General features: G+C 43.0%; 1 protein-coding gene across 3 annotated transcripts; it reads left to right on the top strand.

Moving 5' to 3' along the window:
• The first annotated feature begins 4,923 nt into the window (after positions 1-4,923).
• SLC38A4 (solute carrier family 38 member 4) lies at positions 4,924-26,684 on the top strand. Of its 3 annotated transcripts, XM_069802246.1 has the most exons (17): positions 4,924-5,061; positions 8,322-8,434; positions 9,180-9,410; positions 10,283-10,373; positions 11,655-11,770; positions 14,806-14,879; positions 15,012-15,104; positions 16,742-16,823; positions 16,917-16,999; positions 17,097-17,155; positions 17,551-17,829; positions 17,948-18,027; positions 19,164-19,264; positions 20,248-20,372; positions 22,929-23,073; positions 23,893-23,990; positions 25,387-26,684. In XM_069802246.1, exons 3-17 carry the CDS (start codon positions 9,292-9,294, stop codon positions 25,486-25,488), a joined length of 1,647 nt encoding a protein of 548 aa, XP_069658347.1. In that variant the 5' UTR covers positions 4,924-5,061; positions 8,322-8,434; positions 9,180-9,291; the 3' UTR covers positions 25,489-26,684. The 3 variants fall into 3 exon arrangements, with proteins under 3 accessions (XP_069658347.1, XP_009923268.1, XP_069658346.1); XM_009924966.2 differs by lacking the exon at positions 8,322-8,434 and having other exon boundaries at positions 4,927-5,061; XM_069802245.1 differs by lacking the exons at positions 4,924-5,061; positions 8,322-8,434 and adding an exon at positions 6,545-7,667.

Below are 26,684 nucleotides of genomic sequence, written 5' to 3'. Positions count from 1 at the left end.
CAATTGCAAATGCAGCTTTTCATACTTGCCCTGTGAAGCTCATTATTGCCAGGGAGAGTAGAATAAACTTGGGGATAAGAAGAAATTATGGTTTTGGAAAGGAAAAACAGGATATTGCAGCCCTTTTTCAGAACATAGCACTTATTCTGCTACAAAGAATTTAATACATTTACCAAGTATCTTCAGTTTTGTTTTGCAAAATTTGTGAATATGAATATCTTAAAAGAGCACTTTGAGCTCTTTTGTGGGTAGTTACGTATTTACAGTTTATGTGTGAAGACAAAAAGATTTCTTAAGCCAAAATCTGCTGCTTTTTCTCCAGTAAATCTCCTCAGGAAATCAATGGACTATTGAATTCCTCACTAAGCTTTTTTTTTAACTTGCCTCTGATACATGGAGTGTTGTTTGCCTAACGTCTGGCCATGTCTCACCTAATCACGTTCCTGCTCTCAGTAGTTTTGAGGGCATCTTTAATATCTTTGTGTTCATGCTCGTGGCACTAAGCAGTTTCACAGACTCATCAGAACTCTGGTTGGAAGGGACCTGTGGAGGACAGCTGGTCCAAAGCGGGGCTGCCACAAACACCAGGTCAGCTCAGACATGGCTTTGCCTTGCAAAGTCTCAAGAACCTCCAAGGACAGTGACCCTGCAGCCTCTGCTCCCCGAGCAACGTGTTCCTGAGTTGCACTACGGTTCTCCTAATGTCCAACTTGAATGTCCCACACGCTGGTATGTGGCTTCTGCCCCATGCCTGGGCTGTCTGGCAGTACTGAGAAGAGGCTGGCTCTGTTGTCTTTGCAACTACCCTTCAAGTAGCTATAGCTTGCTTGCATGCCACCCCTTAGCTTCCCCTCTGCCAGCTTAAACGAGCCCTGCTTTCCCAAACTTTTCTATTCTGAAAAACCCAAATGTTTTAATCCAGCTGAAGTCATGTGGTTCCTCGGATTTGCAGGTTCCGGGGGAGAATTCAGGGTGTTTGAGATGCAGGAGATGACATTACCCCTCTTGGCCTTAAACTTTAAAAAACTGTGAAATAAAACCTAATTTTTTTTTATATGTATTTCCAAGGAGGAAGCATAGCAAGAGTCAGCTAATACTGAAATGATCCCTGCAAAAGCATCCTAACCCTTTCGAAGTGTGGATTTGGAGCTGTGTGTAGATGTGTGTATAGGGTCAGGTGCTTTGAATGCACCTGGTTTATCATCACCAGGATTACTTTGACTTCTAGTGTACCGGTAAAGAGCTGACAGCCACAACAAAATAGCAAAATGCACTTTGCTTTCCTCTACAGACTGGCTGCCTCAATGACAATGACGAGTACAGAGTGAAAACTAAACTCAGAGCTCCAACAAAATCTCCTGCAATTTCAGAAGATACTATCTGAACAAGAAGCAAACACACAGACATAAGGCTCTGGTCCCAAGAGGAAGGTAGTATGAGTCAGAGAGCAGCAGTTACTTCAAAACAGGCATATTGCCATTATTTTTTTTAGTTCGTAGGTGAGAGTGGGATTTCCTGTTTGTGGAAAACAGGAAAACGTTAATGAAACATTTAACACAACCTCACATTCTAAAAAGGAAGGCCAAAATGCAGAAAAACATGTGCTTAGTATCTTGGTAAAAGCATCTCCTGCTCCTTCAGTACCGACCTTATTTCACCCTATAAAGCCTTTTCACCAGCCTAGGTTCCAGCCACAGCAAAGTAAGGAGCTACAGGGGCAGCAGTGCAGCCCTGACCTGCTTTGCCTAAACCCAAATTCTCAAAGCTGACCACTGCACCCCAAGCGTGTGGGACAGCAGCTGGGGCAGAAGCAGGCAGCAGAACGCGCTGGACTTCCCCCAGCGCTCCTCACATTTGGGGGACCTGAAGTACCAAGCTCTGGGCCAGCATCTCCAGTTCACACAGCCAGAGCAGCTCTTGGTTGCTCTTTGCCCCAGACAAGGGCTTTGAGCAAGAGCTGGTAGGTTTTATTCCCTAACAAGCACTTAACAGTGTTCCGAAAATGGGTCCTGCCGACGTGGTGAATGTGGCAGGTTGTGCCTGGAGCGCAGGGACTGCTGAGCCCTTACCAATGGCACTGCCACCACCGCTAGCTCCAGTCCCTGCTGAAAACCTCTGCTCTGGAAACACCCTGCTAGCTATGGAAGATTCTTTAGGGGAGGTCTTCTCTGTGCGGGAAACGTGCCCTCGGTCCTGCCACATCTGGAAATTTCCTCTTTAAACAATGGTGGGTATTACTACATCGCATGTTGTCTCTGTGAGATAGTACATAGCCAAAAGGCAGCAGAAGAGGGAAGTATAATACAACATCTACCAAACGCCATAGTTCTAGCTGCAGTTGACCTGGCGTCCTCAGAGAAAGAGTAAACACAGGGGTGCAGGGGAAACACTCCCTGGTGAGCTGCAGGGTGCTCCATAGGCACTGAAGTGACTATCGGAGCTTGTAGTATGATCGCACAGATTAAGAGAAAGAGATTTATTTAGCAGATTTTGCAGTGGTTGGTTGGTCAAAAGTAGTACTCTTGGCCCTTCTTTGAATATAAGAGAAGTTACTCTGGCTGCAGAGTATCTGTGGCAGATACGTGTCTCACAGGAAGGTAGTGTCAGCTACAAACAGGCATGGGTGTGATGAATATCACAAGGTCCTGCTTTCTTTTGTTCACTATTTCCAACATTATAATCAAGCGTTGAATCCTATTCTTTACCAGAAAACACATAACTATATTCTTTTCTTTAAACTCTTGCACGATCTCAAGTAATCCTAGCAAATACAAAGTTTTCTTTAGAAATGGTGAAATCAAACACAGCCTTGCTTCGGACAAGACAGAAAGGGCTCTGCAGTCCTAGGGTTACGCTGTGTCTCCCTTCAGTCTGAAGATTGGACACCGACATCTGCTCTGCTGAGAGAAGTCTTTCCCGGTGAAAATTAAGCAGTTCTTTTCTAGTTAGGGACAGGCAGAAAGGGCTGGCAGCGTCAAGAAACCCCATGTTAATACAGCTGGCTCCTCCTCTGCAGACAAAATTTCCTACAAGCATGTGGATGGTTTCTGCCAGCCCCACCTGCCCGCATACTTTATGCTGCCTGGCATCTTTGGGGCATCAGGTGCTGGGTCAGGGGCATTGCTGAGCACCATCGGTCCTGACGACTCCATCCCTCCAGGCACTGAGGAAAGACCCACCCAAGCACCCTGATGCGGCTACGGAGACATCTGTGCCACGCTGCTTAGGCTCGGTGGGTATCAGACATAGGCGTCGATATCTGTGATATCTGTGATATCTGTGATATCTGTGGCATTTGAAAAGGAAATGAACTCTAATCTTGATTATTATTATTTTTTTAATCAGGTTCAAAAAATGCATCAGAAGTAATTTTCACAGCTGTTGCTGATTTGTTAGTACATCTGTCCCAGCATCTCCCCGCTGTTTGCTTTATGGTTTACAACCTTATTTTCATTTGTTTAAAGAAATGTTTTTCTCTCCCCTGTCGTTACATGAGACATCCACATGAACAACAGCACGACGAGGACGCTGCCTATACCCACAGCCCTGTCAAGTGTGCAAAGCAAACAGGCACAAGCGGAGCAGGACTGCCTTCCCCAGCCCCCCCTGCAGCTCCGGTCCTCTCACCCTAGCAATGACACAGAAGAGTTTGGTGCCGACCCGCAGCTGAGAACTGCTTTAATTCATTAAGGACACCTATTCTTTGTCATGTGCTTTAGGGGGAGAGCCTGTCTCCCTCACTAAACCAGCTGATGTGGTGGAAAAGAGAGGCAGCTTTCAGTCTCAAAGTCCCTTCCACCAGTCTAAGCCCAAAAATTTGTTCATTTTTCCAACCACGGGATAGGTCTAAAGCAAGATAGGACCTCTAGCTCCGAACCTTGCACCTCTTCATCTTTGGACTGTACTACTTTTGGGATCGTATGGCATGACGGCCCTTACGATCAGTCGCATTTTCACGGGAATGCAGAACCAAGGGAGACAGAGCTTATTTTTGTTGAACTATTTGTCTGAGTCTATATTGGAACTGGGATTTTTTTGGAGGGAGGGAACCATGAAACGGCACACCACAGCCAGTGCCGGCAGCAAGCAGGCAGAAGCCCTGCTCACGGCGGAGCGGGGTTGGGTTCCCGCAGGTTTTCACCCAGCCTGAGCTAAAGCAGTCTGAAGTGCTCCGCAGGAAACTCCAAGAATTAAAAATTACATCCCCTCGCTTGCCTTCCTGCCTTCGCAGTCAGGCCTGTCTGAGGGCTTTAATCAAAAAGCCTACATGGGAGGGAGGGCTGGAGGGTTGTCTGGTTTTTTTTAATTATGGTCATTATGTCATTGGATAAAAGGTTGTAAATTCTACAGTATTGCAGGCACATCACAGGTAATGAAACACTTCTCCCCGGGTCTATATTACCGTTAAATGAAAAACATTTGTCATTTGACATATAGCTCCACAATTGCAATTACAGTAAATATTTCAACTGGGAAACTAAGGCACAGGTCAACCAGCCTATTTGAAAGCACACGCTTCTGACCAAGTCCTGCCATGCACACCTCTACTGCAGTTGCAAGGTGTAGCTCTGTAGTCGCACAAATAAGGGCAGTGTGGGAGCCCTTATTTATTTCTCCCAGATCCTATTTTCCAGGCTTATTACTACTGTGCTACTGCAAGTTTAATGCACACGCATCGTTCACAAATCAAGACTATCAAATGAAAGCATGATCGAGCCTGGGTGAAGCGTTCTGCGGATATGCATTTTGTAATAGTGCTAAGCTCAGAGAGCAAATAGCTCTGGTAACTGAGATGTTTGCCCTCAGTGTGCTCCAATAAACTGATTTACCTTTCTTCTTTTTTTTTGCCCTTTTTTTTAAAAAGAGCTGACGCAAGTTTGTCAAAGGGAGTTGTTGGGGTGTAGCAGCTGTTGATTGGTTCATCTGATACACTCCCATTTGTCTTTAAATCACTGTCCAACTGCTCTAGGTTGCACATGAGCAAACTTTTCATTACAGGTGAAATTCCTAAAAGATATAACCTGCTTAGCAAGCGAGCAAGAAAACCTGCTTGACTCGGAGGTAAACCTTAAACTTTTTTTTCTTTACAATGTTTGATCAATGTATTTTAGACCCTGGCCACATCTTTTAAAATTGAGAATTAAAAATGTAATTAATCTGTAAATATAAGTGCAATGTGAAGGATGGGATCCTTAAGATTTACTGACGTGGTAATTTATGTTGGCAAATGTCTTTGGTATTTCTTCAGGAATGAAATTTAGTTGTTGGGGTTTTTTTTATTTGTACAGCAAATCAAACCTTAAGCAACAAAAGAAAGAGCAAAAGGTGTTTAAAATTGACCAGGCAATTAAGAAACGAATGCCTGCTTTCCTTTGCAGCCCTTGGCTAACTTCTGAGAATTTTTTTCAAGGCTCTTGATTTACTTGGCTAACACTTCTGTAAATAAATGAATTTGTGAAAGCAGGCTTTGCATTTTAATTGTTTATTTCACAGTGACAACACTTATTTCATTTTGAAATAGCTGCGCAGACAGTAATATTATAAACTCGCTGTCATGCAGATGAAGAATCTGGCAAAATCTGCTAAACCAGATACCATGGTGGAGCTTACAAATTTGGATACTGCAAAAGCCATGAAAATGTTAGTCATATCTGTGACCTGGCATTATTTGCCCGATGGTTGTCCATTCTCTTAATGTCCTAACTGCAGACTGGACAGAGATCAATAACGTTGTGAGATCAGATGCCAAAAATTTCATCATTTTCTGAATCATTGCCGAAAACCGTTACTTAATAAATGAGGCAGAGCAGTACCCCATACTTGAAGAGAAAAACAGTTTTAGAGGGATAAATACCTTCCCTCTAATAATAGGTGAATCTCTTTTCAACCAGCATTTCCATTTTAATGCCATACTTCAAGAAAAATCTTCTCTTCAGCCAAATGCCACAGGTGGCAGCAAAACCATCGCCGTATTGAAGCCATGTTTAAGGAACTCTGTAGAGCTAAGAGATTTTTCTTGTATGTAAACGTAAGGGGAAAAATTATTGATTTTAAATAAAGGGAAGGAAAAAGAAGTGGAGAGCTTTTTGGTTACTTCCAAACTTACGAAATTCCTCTCTAGGGAAAGGAAGCTGGGCAAGTCACGATGGGTTTGGGTGCCGAAAACAGGGCTTAGGCACAAAATTCAGAACTCCGAAGCAGAAAGCATTAAATCCCAGGGAAGCTGAAACAGATGAACTTTGGCTTTTCTCCTCCGATATCATGTGCTGGGCTTCTGGCAGGGCCCAGGCCTGCCTGACCTTGGTGGCCGTCCTCTGTCACGCCACCGCTGTCCTGGCCATCACCCAGGAGCATGAACGGGGCTGCAACCCAGCGCCCGTCCACCAGCCCTGGCACCGGGCTTGGCCACCGTACGGCGCGCAGCCGTAGCCACCATTTTGTTTTAAACAGAGCCAGCCAGCGCATCCCCCCCCCTTTTTGCTAAATAATATCTCGCAGGTGGAGCAGCGACCCGAGAGGCGCGGGGCTACGCCGTTTCTTCCCCAGGTGGAGGGATGGCAGCTCTGCCCCTTCTACGTTACTGATGGGGAGCAGGCGCAACCGGTACCTCAACATCCCTCCAAACCTGTCAGTACCAGCGGTGGTAGGAACCTGAAGAGACAGATTTGCCACCAAGGACCAGCTCTGCCAAGTCCTACTGAAGTCCAAAGGCACCGTTGGTTGTAATTACAGTCGTTAGTGTTTGCGGGATTCAAATCTAACACCAAGCCTGGTTCATGGGGCTCGTCCTGCCCGCGTTTATGCCAATGGCTTTCAAGCTCATGGTTTGCAGACCCCTTGAGCTCTACCAACTGCTCCCCAAAAAGTGACAACTGCAAGAAACTGGGTTCTCAGCAGATTTAATTTTGCCACCTGAGGCTTTGTACCTTCACCAGAAGACTTTTAGGAATTCATAGATTTAAAAAAAAAAAAAAAAATCAAAAATCACTGCTCTATGCAGGAATTCCACAGCCTCTTGAGATGACGCCCATAAATCAGATTACTTGTGTAAATGTTTGACAGGACAATGCCCAGATGATTCTTATGCTGTAACATGTATTTCCAGCCAATTTTTGCTCCCCTTTCCAAAGTGTGTTTGCTGTGCTGCACAGACTTTCCTCCTCAGCCTAATCTCTGTGTAACCTAACTCCTGGCAACTTTTTTGCTTACTTTTCCTCTGTTTCCCAACTCTTTGAAGATCTGTATTTTTTGGACGGCCACTTCTGGAAAAGACGTTTCTCCGACAAGCAGTTAGGCAGTGCGCATGGGGGAGATTTTACCCTCTACCAGAACAGGGCTAAGCGCAGTCAGATTTGTCTGCCTGACCTTTACACCACAGATTAAAAATAAGCAATAGGAATTGGAAGGACTTTGTTGCTCAGACAGGGCAGCGCCTGCGTTTGAAGATGGTTCTGTGAATGAAACCGCAGTTGGGAGGGCTCTGTTGGGTTTTTTTTATTTTTTTTTTTTTTTTGTCTCCCGGAGTTATTCATAACCTGAGCGGGCAGAATCCCCCGGCCACTGGAATGCGTGTGCCGGCAGCTCTGCCCTGATGCCCGAATCACTCGTCCCCTCACGCACACTCCCTGCGCGGCAGCAGAAAGGAGTAAACCCAGCCGCTTTCTCTGGTAGGAAATCTCCTAATGCACTCTGATATTGTTTCTCCTTTTCAGTTGTCTGGTCTGGGTGAATGTTTTTAGTAAGAAGCGAGGAGGCTAACTTTGATTTCTGGCCCGGAGTCAGTTTTAGCCTCCAGGATTGGTATTTAAAGTTTGCATTTACATTTTTAACACATGAGCTCTAACATTTTGCCACTACAAATACATTCGTAGGCGTTCTTAAGAACTGCATGTGATCACTAGCAGAGGATAGTGAAGGTCTGGTCATCAAGCGAGGACCTACACATCCATAAATGCAAAACCAGGAAAAAGGCTATTAAATAATTGCAGGTTTAGTGTTACAAAGAGGCAGACATAGAAATTATTTGCTGCAGTGTTTTCTGATATTGTTATTACGCAGCACTGGGCTGCATTTAATGTGTGATATTTATGAAAAATGTAATGGATCCAGCCAGTCTGCCTGATTCCAAGGTAGGAGGTAGAGTGCCCAGAGTCTGCAGTTCTGGCCCCAGGTGTGCCAGCAGTGTGCTATCTGCTCTGTGCTCGCTCCCTTATCCCATGTGCCCCTTTGTCTCCTCAGCTCTGAAATGGAAATATAAAATGCGTCAAGGAATACCTTTGGGAAGTGAAAAGTATTGTGAAACTGTAACATTTCTTGCACAGTGTTTTCCTCTTGAATGTGGGAATGAGCAAGTGAATGTAAATGTGTATCTGCAGATGAGACTGTAACATAAAGCTGCTGAAGTCCCGCAGGTGAAGTCGTCTTTGTAAATGTGGTTTGTATAGTTTCCTTTGGTCCATATAGAAATAGAGGGTTGAGCATTTATTCATATGATTTTTAAAAGGCAGCAATTTTTCTAACAAGGGTGAAGATAGTCAGTCTTATATCCATGTAATAATCCTGCATGAGACAGAGCTTCTAGTCATGGGACAAGTAAGAATATACTGAAATTTCAGATATACTGAAAACCACAAACTGCTGTATCAGAATTGCACATCCTAATTATCAAAGAAGTGATCATACAGAGATGCTCACCTCTGTCAGACCCCAGTGAAAGGGACAAATCTTCAAAACATTTAAATCTGTGACAACATTAATCTTACAACAAATGACTCGAAACACTGAGCGTTTCCCTTAAGAGTATGTATGTTTTGAAGCAGTAGTAGGAAAACCCTGATACACTCCCTTCATTTCTAACAGCAAGCACTTCTGCATCACCATCCCCTAGAAATTCAAAAGCAGCAGTTCAAGAAATTCTTTTCTGCCGGCTTTGTAATTTTGCCAGATGCTGGACATCCACTGTGCATCCGTTGGCCCCTGCGTTCTTTACCATTTGACGGGAGACAGCAGGGCCAAGTGCTGGCATATAAAGGGACATTATGCTTGCCCAGAATTTTCCCAGTCTGCAACAGTTTCCCCTCTTAACGCTATTACAAAGAACAAACACAAACCCAACGATTCACACTGGTTTCTCTAATTTGAGGAAAACTCTAATAAGTCCTGTTGTGTTTTGTTTGCAGAACAGAGTGTTCTGGCAGTCCCCGCATGGTAGAGAGGACCCGCAAGCAGACGGCGCGGTGCTGTTTACCCTGAAGAAACGAGCGTGTGTGCTGGAAAGCGCTGACCACTCTAATGGATCGCATGGAGCTGCAAAAAGTCAACATCGAACTTGATGATCAGAGCAACAGTGGGGAAAGCCTCGAAGACAACTACACGGAGCTGGTTGATTCAGAAAAGGCTGCAATTAGGAGGTAAGCATTTAAATGGGAAGGCTGTTCCGTTAAGGCTAGAAAGCAGTAATCAAAGAACGAGCTTCACTAATGGCATCTGGGACTCAAAACATTTCCTAGGTAATACAATGAAATTAGTGTGGTTGTTTAGCTAGCGTTTTCCCACAGCACCAACCCTCCCTGCTCCGTGCCCTGGAGAACGGTGTGCCCAGTTCAGCAGGTCCAGCCCAGGACCCCCCTCCCCAAATTGCCGGCCACCCCCTGGAGTCACCTCTGCAGGCTCCCAGCCCCCGCTTGGCAATTTCCAACCACTCCGGTCCGATAGTACACATGTAAATTAATACGTTCTCGGGGCAACCTGGGGGAACGCGTTCCAGGGTGAGGTACAGAGGGCAGCAGCTCGGTGCTCCCTCGGGGACAGCCCACCCTCAGGCATCTCCAGCAGGACCCACCATAGTCCCAGCACCGGGGTGGCCTGAGAAAGACATCTCAAAACCAGCCGTCTGCCTCCAGCTCTCAGCTTGCTAAACCCCCCCCAGCACGTATCTCCAACAGGGCAGTCGCAAAGCGCTTTGTTCCTCGGATGCGAAGAACGCGCTCGGCTTTAGCGTGCTGCTGGCAGTAAGGAATTGCTGCTTTCCAACATCTGCAATCAGATACAATTCGAAGATTGCTGGGTTTAAAACTAAATTCCAAGGCAAAGCAAAGATCTATTAAGCATGCCATTGGATGTGAGAATCTTACAGGATAAAAGAGGGTTTTTTTCTGAAGGATGTTTAAATATTCATTGCAATGTCAAAGGAAAGTTTCCCACTGACGACAAAAGGCACTACCTGAACATAATGTGTGTCATAAGCCTTACCTAATATTTTCTTGTTTTTCTTTGTGTTCAGTCCATTTGCTAGCGATGATGCAGAAAGTCAGAAGTTTCTTACAAATGGATATCTGGGTAAAAAGAAATTGGAAGAATTTAATGAAGAATATGTAAGTTTTATTCATTTTTAAGAGTAATTACAAAGCAAACCTTATTGACCCAAATCTTTTTCCAAAAGTCTCAGTAAACAAAGTTACTCTGGAGCTTGATCAGCATATCTTGGCTTTGGAAGAGTAAACACATTTTTCTAAGAGTTAGCACAGCAAGCCCTTTCTGTTGCCTTGCAAGTAAAACTGGGTCTTTCCTTCACAAGTCATCAGAAAAATTCCTCAGATCATAGTTGGACATCAGTAGCACCCACGTTATCTCACCCGAGATGTTCAGCCAGGGTGGCTCTGCACCCATTTTTCTGACAGCAGATTTGGTCCAGGGGAACTTTGTTGCTCCTATATCAAGGTAGAGCTGGGCCTTAGTGCCTGCGTGCTTATATTGTTTCCAGCATCGGCGTAAATGAATCCACATCAGCCGCATTGCTTTAAAGAAAGGACATTCATGTTCAGCTTTACAGTGCTGAACATTACATGCTCAGCACCCCTCCAACTCTTTAGACAACTCCATGTGCAAATGGAAGCACAGCACCGGTTCCTGGGGTGTGCGTGTTGGTGCCTCTGCTCAGGATTTCACTTTATTCAAAGTTTTCGTGAACTTGGTGCAAAGAAAGGCGTTATTTTATTGCTCATCTTACACGTTTTATTAGGATTGATCCAATACAAACAAAAAATATTATTTGTGGTTGCAAGCTAAAATTAAGAGCCATATTCCCCCCCTTTCTTTTCCACATGGTGGCAGATGTGACTCCCTCACACACCATCCTCCCCTTTCCCAGTTTTTTGTCCTCTTCCACCCTCCTGCCTCCAGCCCGAGCCACACAGCGCTTCTGTCTTCTCCCCCAGACACACTTTTAATTCTCCAAGGAAAGAAGCACGTCCTGCTTGGAGAAAAATTCAGTAATCAGTTAGATTAATTTTTAAAAATCACCTGAATTTTTTTTAAAACAATAATTGGGAAATCTGTTAGATAGCAGCATGTATTCCTATAGAGGCTAGCCAGCCCAGCCAGTTGTGGCTATGTCACCTCAGTCGCCCGTAGCCCTCCTCCCCGCCGAGACACGGAGCGAGTGGGAAGAGGCAAACCCCTACCAGCACAGCTGGCTTTGGGGGAAAAAACCCTCCTTACGGTGGCAAGCGCCTGTGGGCTCAGGAACCTTGATGAAGCTCCACCTCTTAAGGATCAAGGGAGCAATACAGGGAAAACCAGCAATTAGGATAATTAGTCTGTTCTGCTCAGTAAAAGGCAAATTCATTGCCATTTTCTGTGCTTGCTCCCAACAGCACCGGGGCAGAGCTTCCTTTGGAATGTCGTCGTTCAACCTCAGCAATGCCATTATGGGCAGCGGCATCTTAGGGCTCTCCTATGCCATGGCCAACACGGGAATTATCCTTTTCGTGTAAGTACATAGAAACAAAAGCAAATAGAATATAAGCAGTGAGCTGGAGCTAAAGTTTTTTGTGATTAGAGAGGTACGTTAAGCTTGTTTTGTTAGCTGAAAAGTTTTGTAAGATCATCTGTAATGAAAACATTTTAGCTGCACCGCAAGGAACCTTCTGCTGCTGACAAACCATTTTTTTTTTATTTTAGCCCTATTTTGTATCAGGAACACAACTGTGAATTGATACTGTGCAGTCAAAAACCAGAGGGGAAGAACAGTATACGGGTCCTAAAATAACAACAGCAATCTTGGTGGTTCAGTATGGGAGTTCAACAAGGGAAATAAATCACCCTTAAAGTATATATTTACGTCATCCCAACTATCTAATCACTATGTAGAAATGGAAGAACAATATTCACTATAAGTCTGAAATAGCAGCATGCTTTGAATGCAAAGGCATTCACAGATTTATTCAGATTTAATGTTGCTCCCTCAAGTCTATTTGTACTCGATGTGCACAGATGACAGCAATGGTATGTGGCTGACATACAGTATGTATACAAAATGGGTTTTGATAGGCAGTAACAGATAGCCTTGTGAGGGTTTTTAATCTATAGCTAACCTTGTAAAATGAGACAGACTGTACAAAAAAAAAAAGTTGGTTTTCTTTTTTTAATTTTTAATTTTAACTGAAGCCTTAATTTTAATCCCCCATGACACTGGAATAAAACACGACAGTACTGTATGACAATAGGCTGTTGTTTTACATTACTGAAATCTAACAAGCCTTTAAATCAGGTTGCATGGCTATCTTTATATGGCTTCTTTCTTCTGGAGATTGTGTAACTAGGACAGCAACAGCATTTGAAATGCTACATGTAGCTTCTAGTTGCTAAGAAACACCTCCTGTTTTGCCAGTAGAATTTTTAAGTGAAAATTAATTGTAGATGCAAATGCAGTCCTGGATAAGTACTTCCCAGCACCTGCACTCAAACGGTTTAGACATAGTATTTGCAGAAACAGAAATGGAAGCTGGTTCTAAAATTGACTACATTAGAGTCTGAAAAATGTAGGATTTTTTTTTCTCCAACTTTCTCTGAGCACTTGCACTAACTAGTATGGCCATAAATTATCACTGGAAAGAAAACTGTGATACATCAAGCCTCACTTAGGGGGAAAAAAACCACAACACTTGTAATATCTTTGTTTTTAAAGTTCATTCACACAAGTGGCTAAAAAATTCTGATATAAGCCTAATGACATTAGCTCTGTTGGGAGTGCTAAAGCAGGGCATAATGCTAAAGCAACCCTATGGAGTCTTAAGCAGCAAAAACAAAGGTTGTCTCCACCCACAGCTCATTTTCTTTTCTGTCCAACTTCCATACTTTCTGCATGAGAACATTCTCCCTTCTGGTAGAGGAAGGAGTTTTATTTAAAAGTATAAAACTGTGTGGGGATATTGTTACCCTCATGGTATGCATCCACTTGCTGGAGGTTCCTCTGTTTTCACAGATCATGACGTTAGTGTTAGCGGGACAGAAAAATCCCATCTACTAAATGGAAACTGCTGGACATTAATTCTAATTTAGACAATGCTGGCAGCATCGTCTAAATTTTTGTAATTTACTGTTCTCATGTTGCCCAAGTGCTCTCATGCTGGAAGGTGTTCCACGGGGTGAAGGCAAAAGGAGGGTTCTGAAGTTCCCATTACACCCTCCTCTCCCACGGGGGATGTTTGCAATGGCATGGGAGCATCACTTCTGCTGCCTGGCATGATATAGCAAGTGCAGCCAGGATGGCTTTGGTTTACCGTACCTCACGTGTGAGGACACAGAGACCACGTCTCTGAATAGCAGCTGCATGGGTGCCCCTGATCAAGAAGGATGGCATCTTGGCAGGGTACACTGCGACCTCAGACACCATCCCCCCTTACCATACTGCATGAGACCACAGCATGAGAGACGACCCTGCTCACACCAAGTCTGCAGCCCTGTCTGTCTCTCTTGGAGAAAGAAACGTCAGTGAAAATCGTGACGGCCTGGTGGCCATCACCTGGCCCCAGGACCTGTGTCTCCTCTTAGACCATAACTCATTTACGAACTTGGCTGTCGGCGTCTCCAGGATCTGTACCAAACCACGTGTTCAGTGGAGTGGAAGGTGTGGGCACAAGCCACAGAGTGAGGCACATCCCTGTTTCCTAGCTCTGTCATGTTATCATCTCATCCCCTTCGGCACCAACACTTTTGCAGGCTGATGACAAGACAGTTATGGTAATAAGATATGCTGCCCACAGTGTTGTGCCCTGAAAATGTCATACAAAGCTACATTTTTCACCAGCAGTTCACAAGAGGCAGATAACTGAAATCACATAGGATGCAAATGTCACGTGGAAGCAACATGGCAGTAATCAGAATTAATGAATTCAGGCACTGGTACCTTCAAGCAGACTAGGCTAGAAGAGTAAGCTGCAAGTGCTCCAAGAGCAGGCTTTTCCAGTGTCATGCCACGCATTAGCACCATGCAAAATTTCTAATGTACTTTGCAAAGCGTATATCTCAAGGTAAACTCCACCACTTCACAATAGCATGGCAGAATTCGAAAGTAGTGACTAGCCCAGAGCTGGCAGTGAAGTTGTCGCAATCATGGTTTGGGGTTTGGGTTTTTTTGATAGCTCTGAGTAAGGAGAGAGATTAAAATGAGAGGTCAGTGAGAAGCTAAGAGACCAAAGACCTGACTTTTGCAAAGAAATCCATTTACTTTATTAGGGTCTTGTTAAGATGTAAGATTCTGTCCTCGTGGAAAAACACAGAACTGGCATTTATGCAGATTTAAACAAGCCTTGAGGGGCTTTTGGAGTGTATAAGGTGCAACTGCACTAACAAGTAAGCTACAGTTGACATTTATCTCTGCATTTAGCACCAGGAATCCAAAGCACAAACTTGCTGAAAACCATTTACACATTGAACTTCATGAGAGTGAGGAAGTCTGTGTTTAAATCAACTGAGTGTCTCTGATGTCCTGCTTAGGATTCTGATTTCTGCTTTGTCTTGCAGAGTTTTGCTGCTCAGCGTAGCAGTACTGTCGCTCTACTCAGTCCACCTCTTACTGAAGATATCAAAAGAAGGAGGTATGAGGATCAGGCTGTGACTGACTAATATTCCCTACTGCATGCTTGCATGTATTGTACCTTGGAATGCAATTTATCAACAGTGTCCAATGCAGTGGCCCATGTTTCTCTTTTGGTTCGGTTTTTTTTCAGGATCACTAATATATGAAAAGCTGGGAGAAAAGGCATTTGGCTGGCCTGGGAAGTGTGGTGTTTTCATTTCAGTTACAATGCAGAATATTGGAGGTAAGGGGCAAAAGTTTTCCAACTTCTGATGCTTTTCTACAGAACAAAAATGCTTTCTCTCCTCTGTCTGTCTAAATGGCACCAGAGATGAGCCAGGTACAGTATACACTATATTGTAATAAGGAAGGACGGGAGGAATTCATCTTGCCTAGTTTCAGCTACCTGACACTTCAGTGTTTGGTGAAAGCTAGTTGCCTGGGATCTCTCCATGACCAGTGCAGAGCCTTCAGTGATGGCTAAAATGGCTTGGCTGACTGTCCTCAAGGAGTTGGCTGTTTCTCTTCACTGAGTACAGCTCAGACTAGATACCATCTGTTTCAACTTAGAAAAGATTAATCTGACCTAAAAGGAACAGCACATAGTTCTGATTTCTCCATAAAAGAATGGCTCTTCAGTAGTTCATTTTCCAGCTGAATCCTCTCCTTGAAACGACAGCTGGGTTGTCATCTCTCTAAGATGTTGAGTGTTGCAGAGTGATTGTTGAAAATATTCATCCACAAAGATACTCCCTGTGAAATATCTATTGAGTAACCTCCATCCCCTCGGAACAGGAGACTGTTTACTTACCGATGTAAGTAGTAAGGTTGGGACTGTGCATTCACGCAACGAAGCTTATTTCCTTTTACTACCCTGGAAGAAGCCTTTTAAGAGACTGGAGAACACCAGATCCGAAAACTCAGGGGAGTTTGTAATTTTTTCCAGTTGTCTTAATGAGAGGTAGTTGAAATGTAAATTAAATGCATCACTGGTCAATTAAATGTATGTAGATTTTTTTGTGATCTCTCTCTTGGAACTTGGTACGCTTTGTAAATCTCCATTGACAGATCGTTACTGTCCTTTTACAGCAACTTTGCTACTCAGGCAAAGGTGGTTCACATCTCTCTACTGCAAGAGACTTTTTGATTTTGTTCATAAAAGGTCCTTTTCCATGGTTTTCCATTCCTTACTCAAGCCTGGATATCAAAAGTGGTTGAATTCAGGAAGGAAGTATGCTTCCTTGTTAGAGAAGATTAGCTGTTCCTCTAATCCTCTTGTCTAGGTCGATCCATAGGTCTCCAGAGACCTCTCCGTGGCCAGTGTAAAATAACTGTAAAAAGCATGGCTTCTGGCAGTACATTTAAATGAGAGGTATAGAAGTCCACTTTTTCATCAGGAATCTTGACAACTAGTTTTAGTTTTTTATATATGGACTAGAGCGTTGGAAGAAAGAAGCTGAAAATAGACAGGATACGGTAGATGAAGAGATTTAGAAGCAGTAACAACTAAAGCTACTACAGAATGTCGATGGACACTATCCATTGGAAAAACAACATTTACAACCAAAAAGCAAAAGGAAAAGTTAAGAGTGTAAATTTCATCAGAACAGTGATTTGAGCATGTTGTTAATTCAGTAATAACTGTATTGTATTCTAACACTGAATGCTAGATGTCATTCAGGATGTGCTCATAACAATACCAAGGGAACATACTATCTATTTAGTCACACTGTTATTCAAACAAAACTCATTTCTCTATTTTAGCAAAAACTGGTTTCCCAAAACAATATGTTTTTCATAAAGCATTAATGTTTTTTAACACAAATTATTTTTGTTGGAACTACATTGTTTTCTCTGAAGGTGTGTGTTTGTTTTTTTCAGCAATGTCAAGCTACCTCTTTATTATTAAATATGAACTTCCTGAAGTGATCAGAGCATTTATGAAACTTGAGGAGAGTTCTGGGTAGGTACCTTTGCCCAGCCTGAACCTCAGATGAAAATTTTTCACTTTGATGTCAATGATAATGATTGTTATTTTTTTATTCCTCCTTTTTAGGGAGTGGTATGTAAATGGGAACTACCTCGTAATACTCGTAACAGTTGGGATTATTCTTCCTCTCTCCCTTCTAAAGAGCTTAGGTAAGCTTAATGCCCCACTTAACCTCATTTCTTTTTTCTATTAGGATTGTGAATTTATATGTAGCTGAACTGTTGTGTTTTTTTTCTTGCTGCACAGGTTATCTTGGTTATACGAGTGGTTTTTCGCTGACCTGTATGGTTTTCTTTGTCAGTGTGGTAGGTGACTGTTTGGGTATTGTCTCTAAGCAAATACAGAGCCTGTAAACTGCGCAACGCTGTTATATTTCTTACCATGACAATTTAATGTGGATGCTAGAATAGCACCTGCAAGTGAACCAAATCAACAAGCCCATTGCCGAATGAAGCCAGAATAAAAAAGATGACCCTAAAAAACAACACTCGAGAACAAAAAATAGAGCAGGACAACAGCAGAGGCAGAGTAACAACAAATATTTGCAGGAGAAGCAGAAGTGGTAGCACTTGGTTTCTTGCTCCCTCTCCTTCCCCTCTCTCTTCTGTGTGCCTGCTTATATTTCTGTTGCCATACCCTGGATGGAAGTGTAATCTCCTATGGTGGTACTCTTCTGATGACATTGTCTACTCTTTTGTAGGTAATCTTCAAGAAATTCCAAGTACCCTGTCCTCTCCCCGTCATGGACCACGGGGTTGAAAACTGGACCGCCACCAACAACACAGTGCCAATGCACCTGGTGATGTTACCAAACGAGTCTCTCGGTTCTGGTGTGAATTTCATGATGGACAACACAGCTGGGCACTTGCCGGGCCTTGAGGATCCAAGAGACACCTCACCCAAAAGTGGTGTAGAATATGAAGCACACAGTGACAGTAGTGACATGTGTCAGCCAAAATACTTTGTGTTCAACTCACGGGTAAGGGAGATTCTGTAGAATTTGTCTTTAGCCATTCGTACCACAGCTAAACTGCTGCCTGCCAAAAGTCAGAGGTACAGCAGTGACCGTTCTTACTAATGGGAGCTTTATTTTACAGACTGCCTATGCAATACCCATCCTGGCATTTGCATTCGTATGCCACCCTGAGGTGCTACCAATATACAGTGAACTGAAAGAGTAAGGTTCTTAAATTTTGTCCCATACTTCCAGTTAACCATAGCTAGAGATCACTTTCTACATGTTCTGCCTTGATTGCTGGTGTGTAGACACCCACCTGCTAATGATTTATTGCTTTTCATAGTAAGCAGATACTGGCTTTGCTTTGACCTAATAGTCAGGTATTGGTGACAGAGAACCACTGTTCAGAAAGCCACATTGATCCATATTTACTTAGGAAAGGAGAAATCTGGACAGTCCTTCAAATGATGTGAAATATACTGGGGAACTTGGTTGCACTGAAACAGATAATTCTGGTTTCTAATAATATCTTAATAAGTTCTGTGTCTGGGTCAGCTGCTGCTTACTCTTAAGGTTTCTTGGGATGCCATTGGTTTGGGTGTCTTACATAGGCTTCTCACCCAGCCCATTTTGCTTATCAAATATCAAAAATCAAATACATTTGCTTAAATCAGCACAGAGTCGACAGTTGGGAAGGGCTAAGAAAATGCATTTGTTCAACAGCAGGAATTACATTACAGGAGGTTGTGCTGCAAAACTCAAGGAGGCCAAGACCCATTACCTCCTATTTCAGCAGGTTTAACCTCAGAAGAAATAAAAATTCTCAGATGACTTGGGAACAAGCTTCCAGGTCCTATAAGCTGAAGATTTTCTTACACCAAATCTTTAACCAAAGGATTTCTAAAGAAAGGATTTGACCTGCAGGAGGTTCTTGAACCTGTAGAACAGCCCTTTTTAGATATAAGGGTATGTTCTTATAGAGCTGACTGAAAGCTCTTGTCTATTATTATTACCTGCCCTGTAATTTTAGCCACTCCATTTTTTAGTTAAAATACACCATTTGAGATTGATAGTATATAAATAATGATATACAAAATAACATGGCACATTTATATGTTGTCATTAAGTAAGCAGTAGAAATGGAGTTTCGACACACTTCTTTTATAAGTCTGCGGTGTCGGTCTGCACAGAGCTGCAAAGCTTCAAGTGAAGAGCTCTGTGTAACCAATATAGTTGCTCTGAACTTACTAGCCAGCGAGGGGATGTCAGTAGAGTTATGACTCTTCAGAGTACTTCTTGAACAAATAGAGGCTTTACAAGAATAGCACTGTTACTCTCTTTCTCTCCTACTTCAGTCGCTCCCGAAAGCGGATGCAGAATGTCTCAAATATCTCCATCACTGGCATGCTTATCATGTATCTTCTGGCTGCCCTCTTTGGATACCTTACCTTCTACGGTAGGTCAAAGCCTTGTTCTCTGCAGAATTTCCCCTCTCATTTTAAAGCAGGGAAGGTGGTTCTATCACACTGAGGCACAAGCGTTCATGTATTTTCTGTGGGTCCGAATCCAGATGTAAGCATTACTCAAACATAATACCCAGTGTGTAACCTCCTGAATAAGCGGTGGGACTTATCCAGCTGTCAGGCCACAAGTTCCTCACCCATGAGAGGCTCAGAGGCACCTACTAGGGGGACCAGTTGTGTATCTCTTGGGTTTGTGAACTCGAACAACCAGCTGCTGTAAACTTGGCTCTTGGCAAAGGCCAAGAGTGATCATGCTAAAAATACTCTGGCGTTCAACAGTTTTACATGACACTATTAAGTGCTACCCACCCTGGCTCTGATGCCACTAATTCAGCTTCACCTATGCTGAAAAACAGGTGCAAATCATTCTAGTGTAAAAAAAATATGGATGAGCTAGACTAACCGGTAGGTAAACAGAGCAGCCCCTGTATTAGCACACCGTTTTATGCAAACGCCACCTCTTTTTACCTCGTTAGTTCCTCCGTTACAGCAGAGAAGTGAATGACACAGCACAATCTGCTCTCTGTCCCCGGGGCAAGAGGGCTCTGTCTGAGAGCTGGGACACCTGGGTGGAGGTCGAAAGGACCTGTTCCCAGTTCAGTGAGTTGTTTCCTATTTTGTATCGCAGAAATTATTTTTACCTTAGGTTCCGCATCCACTTAATGACTTTGAGAAAGTCGTTTGAGATACTGGAGTACAAAGCATCACCTCAGTGCTGTATTACCCTCATCATCTCTGAATGATGGACTTGTACCGGTTGTGCTGGGGAAACTCCTCTTTTGTGCCTAGCCCATAACATGTATCTGATGACAGCAGCTGGGCCAAAGCTAATCTTATCTGGCTGCAGTATAAAGATCCTTTTGCATGTGCAGATATTGCTGAAGCGACTTAACTCCTTTCTGTTTCCTTTTCGTAGGAGAAGTTGAAGATGAGCTACTTCATACGTACACCAGAGTGTACACCTTCGACACCCTCTTGCTGTCAGTTCGCCTGGCAGTGCTGGTGGCTGTAACCCTGACTGTGCCCCTTGTCCTTTTCCCCGTAAGTAACCCAGCTGCTGAAGCTGAAATCAGGGCTAGCCAGTATACACTGACTGGATGTGCTCAGCACAGACAGGCTTTAACATCGAAGAGAAGTAAGCCTGAGTTTTTATTTGGGAGGGTCTGTTTTCTCATACGCAGTTTGACCAGAGCAAGGACCTTAGGCAGTTAGGGTTGCAAACTTTGAAAGACTGAAATAAATCAGTCTTTATAAATAAATCAGAAATAAATCAGGAACAACTGCCCTGTGTCTCTCTGTACTATATTTACCAGAGCAGCAGTGTAAGTATCAAAGACTTGGGGATATACTGAAACCACTTATGAGATTTCCTACTATAGGCACCTGCTATAGCATCCAAACTCAGGACAGACACGTGCAGCTCAGGCCACGTGCAGTGCAGGACTGCCAGACCTGGATGCCAAGGTGGAGGGGCAGAGGCACATCTTACATGCTCGACTCTACGGACAGGGCACGAAGCTAAGTACCAGAAAACAGAGGCAGTCAGGACTCAGCCACGTAGCCAGATGTCTGAGCAAAGTTTGGAGCTTCTCGGTGCTGTTCACAGGGGAAAAAAACGCAATATCCACAGTAGTGGGGGCAGAAAGACACAGCTAAACCTCCAGGCTCCTGAATGCACAGGACGGTCCCTCGTGCCTTCCCTGAGCTGCTGCGCAGCAGGGCAGGAAAGAGTTGATCCCAGTCATTAAGTCTGGGGAGGCCGGCGTGCCATTTGTAGGGCACGTGGAAGCCCAGCATCATGCTGCCGGTGGGCTCCCAGCAATCCATGTCACGCCGTCGTGTTCCCATCTGATGAGAGCAGTGACCCTGGGGTCCTGTTGCTCCGTTGTCCTGGACGCAAACACGAGCTCTGCGTAGGTACTGTTTCCGGGCTTGCTGACAAATACCTAAGAGAAGCGATCACCACTCAAGGTTGTCTGCAAAAAAAATTAAAAGTTCTGGTATAAAGCACCCAGAGTGATCAGTCTGTCTAGTTTAGAGCTCTCCGGTGCTCTGCCTTAAATGTCATGTTTAAACCAGTGACTAAATGCTTAAGTGAGTCTTAAAGAACTGGTCACTCTTCATGGGAAAACAAGCTAAGGGCATTGCAAAAGGCTCTTATCTGTCAGATGTAGCATTTTGCATTTTAACTTTCTGTATGATCATTTTTATATCTGAATAGTGTGCAAAGGCTTAGCAGTTACATACCACAGCACTAACTGCTCTGTTAAAAGAACTCCTGAGAAAATATCATTTCCTTGTAAGCCAGCATATCAAACAATTTGACACGGCCTGTGAGGACAGCCAGCTCAGCAGATCTAATTACTCAAAATTAGCAGCATATTTGTATCAACTATTTTTTTATGAACTACCAGATATGTATTTTCTTAAAGTAGTTAGACTTTATACTTTTTTTTAAAAAAAGAAATCATTGCATTGCTGAAAAAAAATTATATAGATCTATGTACCATTAGTCACTGTAAAACTTCAGTTTGATAGCTTCATTTTAAGGACTATGTCACAGCAGGAATAATGCACAGGATGCTGACAATAAGTGAACAAGAATGCAGGCAGCAGTTCTTTGGTGGAATAAAGCTGTTTTACATCAACTCAGGGGCTGGACAAAATTTTTGCAATCTGCCTCCTCTTCCTAATATTGGCTCACATCAACCTGAAAAGCATAAAATGCAAAATTCATGCTGTGTTTTCAAATGATGGGCTCCAAGTCTGACAGAACCCCAAACATTTACTGAATTGCCAAACTTATCCAGAAACAGTTGTCTGTTGTTTTAAAACAGCCAAACAGAAGTGGGGTTGGAGCTTTTTACAGTGTAAAAACATTTTTGTTCAACTTGTACTTTTCAAATCTTTTAAGTTAATCACGGTACTTCGGAGTAACACTGTCTCCAGCCACCAAAGGGATTTGCTCTTGACCTTTTTCCTACTTACCATCTTTGCTGATGAAAAAGCAAAAAAACTCTTTCTGTGTTATGTGAGAAAGTCAGTGGAGCAAAAAGGATCCTCTGCAATAGCTTTTAGGATCATAATTTCCAAGTGGCATTGAAATATACGCTTTTATTTTGAGAGATATATATATTTAATGAAAGTAAAACAACAGCTTGCTCTTTCTCTCACAAAAGTAAATGACAGAACTCCTGTGGGATTTTTGGAGGGATCAGGTTCAGGAATACAGCAACTCATATTTCACCAGTGCGTTTTTTGCCCGCTGATTAGTATTCGTAGTGGGGGTTTCTTTGGGGTTTTTTTGCTGATATAAGCATCTCTCAGTTGAACAGATTTCATGTCCCTGATTTTACACCCTATTTACTTGACTTTCTTCTACACTGCAAATATTTGAGTTTCTGCATTAAACTGTGAACCCAGTTCTCAAAAACCTACATCAGAGTGAGATTACATTAAGGGAATCAAAGACTGAAAACACATTTCTTCAGTCAGAATTTCTCACAGCAAAAGTAACTAGCATAGACATTTAAAAAAGTGAAAAGCAAAGATAAATTAATTGCTGTTTTACTTTCTCTGCTGGTTTTCATCTTACAGATCCGTTCATCTATCAGTGCATTGCTGTTTCCCAAAAGGCCGTTCAGCTGGATAAGACATTTCCTGATTGCAGCAGTAATTCTTGCTTTTAATAACCTGCTTGTAATTTTTGTCCCGACTATTAAAGACATCTTTGGATTTATTGGTAGGTTTCATAAAGACTTTTTCTTTACTCTGTTAATCCTTTCCACAACATATTTACATTCATGGACTGAATGACAGTCGCAGTTTGGGTCCTACAGTGGAGTAATATAAACACAGATTAAAGTGAAAAGGGACACAAAAATTCCCGAAGAGCTGACAGACGAAGCTAAACGTTACCCAGCTTTGTTGCTACCTTGCATGAGGCACAAGGAATCGAATAATGCCAGTATAAAATCTGGTAAGGAATTCCCATTTTGACAGCAAGGGCATTTAGTGCATGTGGAGGAGAGGGAAATCACCTTTGGTTTTCGAGCACCTATAGCCTAGACAAAATGTATTGACTTCCAAACGGTGATGTTGTTAGAAAATGGAGAAAAGTGATGCATTTCTTTTGACATTCACAGTTCTCCCCCTACCTCTTTCTTTTGGTCAGTTTTGCCCTCTGACCAAAGAGGACCATGAAGACCCTCCATGCTCTGAGCTGCCTGAGGACTCAGGGACACAGACACCCTTAAGAAAGACACCTCCATGGGGGTTCTGCCTTTTTCAGGTTTCATACTCCACGCAGGCAGCTGGTTTGCTCCTCCCTGCCTTTCACACCTGGGCCACCACGTTGGGCTCTCGGTAACGAGCGCCTCGTTGGGCCCCGAGCCCTCAAAGAAGTGTTTGGAGATCTGCACGAACGCTGTCGGCAGAGAGAGCCCTTTGTGTATCTGGGCTTGGAAGAGCAGCCGCCTCCCCACACGCTCTCTTTTGTAGGTGCACCGCGTTGCTGATGCGTCAGACAGCCCGGTACACTCAGCTCTGCTCTCTCTTCCAGGTGCCTCTTCTGCTACGATGCTGATTTTCATCCTCCCCGCTGCCTTCTACCTGCGGCTCGTTGAGAAGGAGCCCCTGAGGTCTCCCCAGAAGATCGGGGTAAGGGAGGTGGCAGTGATTGCAGAAGGAAGGACGGGAGGGTGTGTGCTTTCCGCTGGTCACAGATACTCAGGCCTTTGACTTGCAACAGCCAACAGTTGCTTATAAATGGTAGTATCTCATGCCAAATACAGGTTGGGTGGTGTGATTGGCCTTAGCGTGGAGAGCCAGGCTTCACAAGTCAAAGCCTTTAGTGCCCTACTGCTACTGATACACAGCAGCGAGTGCCTTAGGTTAAAGCGTGTCTTAAATCACTAGAAAAAAGGCATTTATTTAATCCAATCTAAGCTCTAGTTAACACCTGCACTTGCATAAATAATTCCAAGACAGCGTATAAGGAGCCGTTGGTTCATGCTAGAAGGCCAGCTGTGGATTAAGAGGAAGACATGAGGTCAAGGTTAAGAAGGAAGTTGTGTTGCAGACATAATTAACTCATAGTGAGTTCACCACTGAGACAGATCCATACACCTGCAGGAGACTTATATGAAGGTCTATCATTTATACACAACACGAATTTATACGTCGTGCCAGACTGCCCCAGCAGTACCTTTCATCCTGAACATCAATAGCTATCTGCACATTTAACAATATCACCAAGGAGATGTCCTTTGCAAGTTTAATCAGAAAAGTTACTGAGGAACGCACATAATGTAAACAGCTGTACATATATACATCTATACACAAGTTCACAAAACCAAGGAAGTGGAACTTCAACCGATACATACTGCAAGTATAAAAAAAAAAAAAGGTTATCATAAAAGGATTTCTGACGATTACTTTGGAGCTGTTATTATAGAGACACTGTGAATATTTGTTCATGTCTCTTTGTTCATTCTTCATGTTGCTGTGTGTTAGGCACATCTAGAATTTCACACCCTGCACTGAGATCACATACAATATTCATCTTTGTGTTGCAAGGCAGAATATTGTTAAGTGTGGACAGATTACGGTAAACTAAAGCCCCACTAAAGCAAAGGGTGACTATAAACATCTGAATCACTTGAATATATACAGAAATGCCTTCAGAGAAGAGAGATGGGCTTACCTCTTTGTCTAATAAGGATGAAAAGGATTAAATGAAGCTGTTCTCGATATCAGAGAAAATGATTGTTCACTGAAAATTGGTCAGATTTTAAAGGAAAAAACTGTTCCTCTGCTATATTTTGTATTATTTTTCATAGTAACAAAGTAGGCTTTTTTCAGCTCTAGTCTTGTAAAGCCTGGCTTTCTTCAACTGAAATTCACACAGGCCTAACTTTGATTCACGTAGCTCATGGAGAATGACGCAAACTCAGGCCCTGGGTGTTAGATAAATGTGGTTCCAGTGGGACAGTCTGTGAACTCCAGTCTGTTCAGTCACTTGCTTTATTAACAAAATCTCATTTTCCAATTGCAGGCTCTAATTTTTCTCATACTTGGCATAATCTTCATGATTGTGAGTATGACTCTTATTGTAATGGACTGGATTTACAATCCCCCAAGCTCCAGACATCACTAACCTGTGGAGACAAGCGAGTGCTTTTTATACCATAAACATTTGCATTTTGTGCTCTGAAGGACACCTAAATGGGACTGTTATTCCTAGCTAGTAACTGCAGTATTTTGAAGACAGTTTCTGGTAAGGTCACTAGAACTCGGTGGAGCCTACGTCATCCTTTTCACTAAGGATCATTATTTATCCATTAGGAACCTGAGCTTAGCATTTCTGGCCAGGTGAAATGAAATTTTCTATTTTCAAAACCAAAACAACTGTGTACATAGTCCTCAAAAATAGCTTGGTGTCACCCTTTTCAGTGTCTCCCATTATACTAATAACCACAGTTCCCAGAGCCCTGGGAAACTAATGGCCAGAAAACCAGCTAGTACCTTGTTTTCTATCTGAAGCTCATGGGAGTGGCTGCCCAGGTCCAAGAGAAAAGGTACAGTTTCTGTAGGGGATCTGAAAGGTGACTGCTCCCTACCAACCTGTCTATCATCAGAAAGATGATGGCTTTGACAAGCCAGTGGACAAAGCCGAGCATCAGATTTGTTGCCCAAATTCATCGCCCTTGGCAGGTGACGGCTGTCATACCGAATAAAGCTCTATTGGCGCAGACCCTGTGCCAGGGCGTGTGCTTGAAGAACAGTTGAGCATTCGCGCTTTGTTGTTAAAGATGCCTGTGCTGGAAACGTCAGGCACTTCTGCTGTGGGTTTTTTTGGTTTTCTTAACTTTTTTAATTCTCGTGTGAGCTTGCATCACTGAACAAGTTATATCCTCCATAGAAACTTGTCTTCCATTCTCATCGGAATTTAAGGAGACAACAAGGTGTGGCAAAGCACCCTGTCCAGTATTGTTCAGTACTTGTGTATTTGATAAATGTTCAGTGCAGGAAACTGTAATTTGCTATATATAAAAATATATGTATTTATGTACATAATTTTTTGTTTTCCTCTAGTTACAAAAATGTTACCCTGTGGTAAATGATTTTTGAAAATTTTTTTATGTTTCACTCTGTTTTCATAGCCACACACTTAATATTGTTTTGAAGAAAACATATTGGATCAGTGGGTTTGTAAAAGGTTCATTTTTATTCAGCGGTGTTTGAAATATACCTGTAGCAAGCCCTAACTGTTACCTGTGTAAAAACACATTCAGATGTTTACTACTTAGGTTACAATAAATTGCAAGATGTTTTCCTCTTGAGAATTTTTAA

This window comes from Haliaeetus albicilla, chromosome 14, assembly GCF_947461875.1.
Source record: "Haliaeetus albicilla chromosome 14, bHalAlb1.1, whole genome shotgun sequence".
NCBI classification, from domain to species: Eukaryota; Metazoa; Chordata; class Aves; order Accipitriformes; family Accipitridae; genus Haliaeetus; species Haliaeetus albicilla.
The sequence above is the reverse complement of the archived record's forward strand: the minus strand, read 5'-3'. Positions and strand labels throughout refer to the sequence as shown.